At 36.8% G+C, this 7,281-nt stretch overlaps 1 protein-coding gene across 1 annotated transcript; it reads left to right on the forward strand.

Moving 5' to 3' along the window:
* Positions 1-4,187: 4,187 nt before the first annotated feature.
* LOC118264621 (G protein-activated inward rectifier potassium channel 4-like) lies at positions 4,188-5,508 on the forward strand. The gene is made up of 2 exons (XM_035577199.2): positions 4,188-4,365; positions 4,462-5,508. The coding sequence occupies exons 1-2, from the start codon at positions 4,277-4,279 to the stop codon at positions 5,501-5,503; spliced, it is 1,131 nt and encodes a 376-aa protein (XP_035433092.2). The 5' UTR covers positions 4,188-4,276; the 3' UTR covers positions 5,504-5,508.
* Positions 5,509-7,281: the final 1,773 nt, after the last annotated feature.

Below are 7,281 nucleotides of genomic sequence, written 5' to 3' on the forward strand. Positions count from 1 at the left end.
AGTTCGGGTTTCTCGTCAAATACCTAATTTCGTAAGTAAGCCGAAAAACATAATAATTAATTTAGTATCTCTCACGAAAGCAACTATAATACAAACATTTTCAAAGCTTATTTGCTATAACACACAAAATGCCACCAACTGGCTACTTTCTTAAGTACCTAATTTCTTTTTTAAAGTACCTACCAGCCAGACAACTTCCATTTGAAGTTTTGTAACGCCCCCAGAAGTGGTGCAAGACGCACCTACTTCCTATTGTATTCGATATTCTTCTCAAAGCCACGTCTCATTTGTCGTCTGTCTATCTGTCAATCATTCAGACAAGAACCAGTGTAAAACAACCTCCCACTTTTCTGCAACTTGTGCAAAAGACAGTACATTTGAGAGGTCAAGGTAAAATGGTTAAGTTTTTTCTGGTACACAAGATGAATGTACTGCAATATGTAAGTAGCCAAAGAATAATGACAATAATTTGTTATCGGATGTCCGTTTTACTTTTAATTACTAAATTCACTTGTTTCTCCGTTGATTAATTGCTGTGCACGGCGGTCGTTTGCTTTGTAGTATACCAGGAGATGCGGAGATATATAGGAGAAAATTGTTTTTTTCGTATCCAATATCTTGACAACTTCTAAGTAGGTACCTATGGATATTCCATACTTTAAAGTAGATTTTCGAGGTTTATGGAAATTTTGATTAACAATTTCTGTCTATCCCATAAATACCTACCTACTTAGTCTACTTTAGGTAAGTAGCCTAAGTAGTTTATATACTTACACTTATCGCCTAATGGGACCCTAGTCCGTGGAAAAAACTCGCATAATCTGAATATTTACCTAAAAGTTAATCATAAAACATATCTTTATAAAGATTAATTAATAATTTCTCACAAGTCACAATAAAAGTAAACGGCAACAGTCAACCAGTCAACATATATTTACATAAATTGTAGTACTTAAACTCAGTACTTGAAAAGCTTCCTTGCTCTTTGTCCGGCCAGTAGTTGAGAGCAAAAATACAGATTGGCGAACAAAGAGATCTGTTATTGGTAGCCAAGGAGACGGAGCGGGCCTTTGTAGGGCCATCATGATGCGCACAATAACTGCAATAGGATAGATATGTACTTAGGTAAATAGGTATTAGGTTTAGTATTTAAGGTTTTAAGGGGGGTAAAATCATACAATGTCTTCTCCTGCCTTGATTGAGGCGAGAGGGAGTGTCAGACTCTTACTGACTAAAAATCACCCCGTTCCTGCTCCTGCTTTTCGAGCTGGAGCCCCGTTAACCTGCTAGGTTGGTCGCAGCTCCTAATAAGACAATTTTTACGAAGTAATTCAATTCAAGTCAACAGTTATCATTACTTAATTAATAAAACCCCTGTATTTGTCCCGTAGAGGTATGCAGTGCCATCTACCCACTTCGACTTATATATGTATAGGTACTTCTTTCGTCTGCCTTGCCTATACTACATATTTTTTATTTTGTGATTCCGGTACATTCACAAATAATTTTTGTTTTTCAGATTTCCAATATACTTATCAAACACACCTTCAAAGACACAAGACGTCCACTGCTGAACATAGGCCTCCCCCAATGACTTTCAGTATTGCTTTATTGAAAAAGTGAAATACGTACTTTAAGGTGTAAATAATTGTTAATCAACATGTTACCAGTCAATAGTATCTACACCTATTGACAGATAAGGGTATCGTCTTTGAACAATTACCGTTTTATATAATCTTATCGATTAGCGTGATTCATATTTTTAATCAATATAATGTCTACTTATGTGTAGTTCACTGCCCGACACGATAGTCCTTCTATTATAAGTATTTGTAAAAGTATGAATGTACTAAAATGTCTACAATGTACACAGTATATTTTTACTTTTCAAATTATTAATAAATCAAATATAAATCAGCTTGCAGAAAAATATATACTAACATTCTGAGTCAATGCGTAGGGTCACTGTTGTACTGTCCTCTGATTTTTTTAGGATGTCCACGGGCGACACTGATGGCTAACCATAAGGGAACCCGTCTACCAGTTTACCACTTACTCGACGAAATACCTATTACCTATTTAATTGTTCTAGGATTTGGAAGTCTATGTAAGTGAATCAGATTTTTAAAACTTACATCCTGATAAACATATGGGTTTATTAGGATGTAAGTCTTAATAAGTTAACATGCATAAGTTTTATCTTATCGTTTAAAATACTACAAGTCACCATTAACTTGTGTTTGTATTCTAAGTAATTATCTAAAAATAATACCAAAAACAAAAATAATAACTTGACTTCCAGCATGGATCTGTCTTCTAAACTCATGAGTACCTATAATTAGGATTCATATTCCTCTTGTATGGTGCATTATCATCAGCATCATAATAAGTAATCATCTATTTTACCAAACAAATAAATACGCAAAACTTTTCGCACATCGACAACCTCAACCTTGTTTCTAGGACGCGAGGTGCGAACGCAACAATCAGCAATAATGGTTGATTACTGCTGGTAATCCAGTAACATCCTCGGCACTTGGCAGTCGGCAGCCGGCAGGTCGGAGCCAGTCAACTTGACGATGACGAATGGCTGACAGCGCGCCCGTTCAAGAGCAGGACGATTATCGAATTACGTTCCCCACGTGTCGCGTTGCTCTTTCATTTGTCATGGCCACTGCTCTTTCCGCCTCCAGGGAGTTGCCAGATCTGGGTTTGACTGTTTTAAATTTAAAGGCCTATGTTTTTAACTAGTGTACATTAAACTCTACTTTATATAGAGGAAACTTAACAGGATCACTTCGATGTTTAGATCTTAAGCTTAGCTGATTTTCTAAAAAAAAAAGAATAACCACTGCAATTTTAAGGGCAGGTGAAAATGAATTATAATGTCATTACCTGAAGGTGTAATTTTGAATGTTTCATTCTAGATCATACATGCAAAACCTGATAACGCTTTATTTCAATGCGTAATACTTAGGTAATCAACATTTAAAGAAATAGGAGTGACATAATGCGCCTGCGACATACACTGACTTACAAGATAACTACGGATATTGCAACAGTATTGTTTTAGATTTTTGCCGGGGCTCCGGCTCGAAAAGCAGGAGCAAGAACGGGGTGGTTTTTAGTCAGTAAGAGTCTGACACTCTCTCTCGCCTCACCTAAGGCGGCAGAAGTTATTGGATGATATTTCCCCTTAAAAAATATATTTTAGAATACTTCTGAGTTCAGTTCACCTCAGCTATCCTCAGTAAATAACAAAATTAAAGCCCTAGGTGTATACTTAACTACTTGCAATAAGCATGTCTATTTTTTACCAGTTTTGTTATTCATTCTCCATGTCCATATAGCCCCAAACTCCGAATTACGACCGTGTCTAATAAATTGTGAAAAACAATGAATAAGTGTCCAATATTTAAATACTACCACTTATGTCAAATACAGGTGTACCTATTTGCGACCACCAACGATGCGGGCCCAGACCCAAACACATCAAGATTCAACCTTATTATATTATCACAAGGCTGTAAATCTATTAATACTTAATTATTATACTTGAATCTAACATAAAAAAGTACAATTACAGAATAGTTTCAGCTGTGTATATGGCAGCACTTTATCCGGACTGAGCATTGCATCCTGCCGACCGTGACAAAACGACCGGGATGCTATGCCATACAATTGAGGCTTTTACCTTAATTGAAGTGAACTATTTCCCTTTATTGAGCAAAGTTGGTTTAAATGTTTATGTAAGGCTAAATACATAAAGGTCTAGGATAGGTAGTTAATCTTTTTAATACTACCTTTTAGCTAACAAATTTCTACAAATTTCGTAACAAGCAAATAAGGTTCAAAATGAATTAAAATAACGATAAAAATATCAATGTTTTTTTTATTGTTAAATGGGCCGACGTTTGGCCGCTATCTCGCCTGATGGTAAGTGATGATGCGGCCTACGGTGGAGATAATTATAATTTTGCTACAACAAGACATCTATTTAGAACTAACATGCATCAATAGTATCTTATAACGTTAACTACACACGTATTTACATTTTAATCATAATTATCTCTCATTTAACAGACTGTAAACTTGTAAAGTTTCACATGGCATCAAGAGAAAATCTCATGTTTTATCTTTTTATACAAATATACGCAAAGATATTCATGCGGAAGAATAGCTATATCAGTTACTGTTCAACCAGAGAGTTATCACATCATAATAATGATATAATTTCCCAGTTGTTATTGAAAAATAAAAATACGTATCTAGGAAAATGGAATTATCTGAAAAGGAACAACTGTGCAAACTAGACGAAGTAGAAAAGGGGTCATTGAACTACAGCCACAAACATCGACTGTGCAGGTCAGTGAAACAATAAAAATATTTTAGATGAGTAGGTACATAGCTACAATTGTACAGTTATTTACATATACAAAACTATCGTGGTTTTTATTACAGGACTAGTCAAAGAAGAAAATCAGGAAAGAGAAAAAATGAACGCGTCGTCTTCAAAACAGGACAATTCAACTTGGAGAAATGGAAGAACTCAAAATATCGGGTGTTTCCAGACATCGTGCAAGCTCTCATCGATGCTCAGTGGCGATGGACGATTGTGTACAGCATCCTCACGTACATCATCATTTGGCTGGCCTTCACGGGCATTTGGTGGATTATCTTAGAGATACATGGTGACTTCGAACCGGACCACTTGCCACATGCTGCCAATTCCACCTGGGAGCCTTGCGTTAGAGAAATCTACAGCTTCACATCCCTCTTCCTCTTCAGTATTGAAATCCACACGACAATCGGTTATGGTGGCAGATCCATCACATTGGAATGTCCTTCCGCCATGTTTACAATGTGCATCGAGAGCATACTCGGTACTATCACTCAATCTTTCATCGTTGGCATAGTCTTCGCCAAATTGACAAGGCCGAAGAATCGAGCACAGACGCTGTTATTCTCGAAAAACGCCATCATCAACCAAAGGGATCGCAATCTACGTTTGATATTCAGGGTCGGGAACACCAGAAAGTCAAGGATCATAGCTGGCAACGTTCAAGCTTATTTAATCAGGCATACTCCTATAGATGTGTTGGAGAACCAAATAAAATTGGGTCTGTCCATGGATTCCAGTGAGAATTTCTCATTCATGTTTCCTGTCTGTGCTGTGCACACGATAGATGAGGACAGCCCGTTTTATTCAATGGCAGCTTCGGACATAATAAAAGCAGATATGGAAATCCTCGTAGTGTTTGAAGGCACTATAGAATCAACTGGCCAGCCTGTCCAAGCGAAGTCGAGCTACACCACCCAAGAAATCCTGTGGGGTCATCGCTTTATTGAAATGGTCGAGTACAAAAAAGAAAAGCACGGTTTTCTGATCGATTATGCAAAGTTTAATGAAACCTATCCTGTCAGTACACCACTGTGTTCAGCTAAACAACTTAATCATTTTTATGAACATAATTTAAGGAAATTAAAAGATAGTATTCGTTAACCTTACTGTATTGTATTATTATCTCGGTTTCTTCAAGTGTGGGTTTAAAAGAACGATTATTTCTCTGAGTTCCATTAGATCTTGATACATTGTCTTCATCGAAGTCATTTTCAACTCGAGGGCAGTCACCATTAACTTCACTGCTACTAAGTGTGCTCCGCAGGTTCGCAGATCCGCGTCAATTTTCGAAAGCATTTTTTCATTTATTTCATATTGTTCCTTGAAATATTGTTTTATAAAGTCAGTCATTGCTCAATAATTTGTGTTCACTTATCACAAGCACCGTTTTTAAGTCGGAATTAATGCATTTAACTCTAGAACAAATTAATGTAGTGTTAAAATCTGTTTACAAACAACAGAACTGACGTAAAGGTGGAAACTAAGTAGGTAAATGCTTTATCTTTTCCTTTCTTAGTAGTCGGTTGGTACCTAAATGTGTCAGCGCTGTGATAAGATTTTAGAATCGCATGACACAAACCTACTTCAAGGTCTTTGCAATAAACAGTGTCAATGATGCTTGTACCTGATTATTTTTAGTTACATGTAAAAAATTAAGATTGGTGTAGGTATGTACCTATAAGTAAGCATATACTAAGGTAGAGGTGCGAATAATGCCACATCCCTACAATATTTTTTTCTTTTTTTATGCAAACGAGTACACGCGTCACCTGTACCCTTAGTACGAGTTTACTTTACGTTGAACGAAATCGAAACGAGATCGCGTTCAGCGCTCTGATTGATCAGCTCAAATGTACCAACCAATAAGAGAGTCGTTCGACGTAAGGCAAAACTAGTACTAAGGGTACCGATGGTAAGCGATCATCGCCGCAACACCAGAGGAGTTACGACTATAATGTAATGATAAGATTATGAGTGTCGCTAATGTAATAGGGAGTAGGTACCTATACCGGGCACAATTCCAGGGTCCGTGCTACTATTGAGACGTTTTCGAATAGCGCAATAATCTTTACCTGACCCGGTTATCGAACCCGAGACTCAGCCGTCAACCTTGCAACCACTTGATCAATGGTCAATAAGGCATCATTTGTCTATTTTGTTTTTATTTTTTTCACGGCGGAAAATCTATGTTACATATACCTACATAATTTTTTCCAAGAAAAAAATTTTTGGGCGAGGCGAGAGGGAGTGTCAGACTCTTACTGACTAAAAACCACCCCGTTCCTACTTCTGCTTTCCGAGTCGCAGCCCCGGTAAACCCGCTAGGTAGTCCGCAGCTCCGGATCAAGCATCAGCCTTAATTGGCCCCATCCGTGGTGGTCTAATGGCTCTTTGAGGCGCGCGCGGAATCATTTGTCTATTAAAGATTGTATTACAAAAAATACAACAGATCTACCTTTATAATTTTTTCCAAATGGGTACCTAGCCAGATTTTTACGTCTGCAAGATAAATAATAAATAATGTCCTACGTACAATTTTTACCTTGCGAAGGAATTAAAAAACGTGCTCAAATTTATTTAAATTACGACACTGGCGATGAAGTGATCTTTTATTCACGATGATTTCAAGAGACATCATACACGATGCACCTATAGTAGGTATATAGATATCAATCATCAAAACTAAATAATAGATGAATCTGCTCATAACAATGCATATTATATAACATTCTGCTTGTATGTAGGTATTATAAATTAATAAATTGTTTACGAGAATAGCTTACTAGTCCTTTTTTCAAACACTTTCATGAAATATTTTAAAATTACCGATAAATATCCGGAAAGACATGCAAGCTTCTTACTCTATGATTATAAGATTG

The sequence above is a fragment of the Spodoptera frugiperda genome, chromosome 26 (genome assembly GCF_023101765.2).
Source record: "Spodoptera frugiperda isolate SF20-4 chromosome 26, AGI-APGP_CSIRO_Sfru_2.0, whole genome shotgun sequence".
In the NCBI taxonomy this organism is placed as follows: Eukaryota; Metazoa; Arthropoda; class Insecta; order Lepidoptera; family Noctuidae; genus Spodoptera; species Spodoptera frugiperda.

Bases quoted from the DNA above. Each gene is read 5' to 3' on its own strand.
- LOC118264621 (XM_035577199.2), top strand. From the start codon at position 4,277: ATGGAATTATCTGAAAAGGAACAACTGTGCAAACTAGACGAAGTAGAA. The intron at 4,366-4,461 runs GTCAGTGAAACA...TTTTTATTACAG, and splicing joins CACAAACATCGACTGTGCAG to GACTAGTCAAAGAAGAAAAT.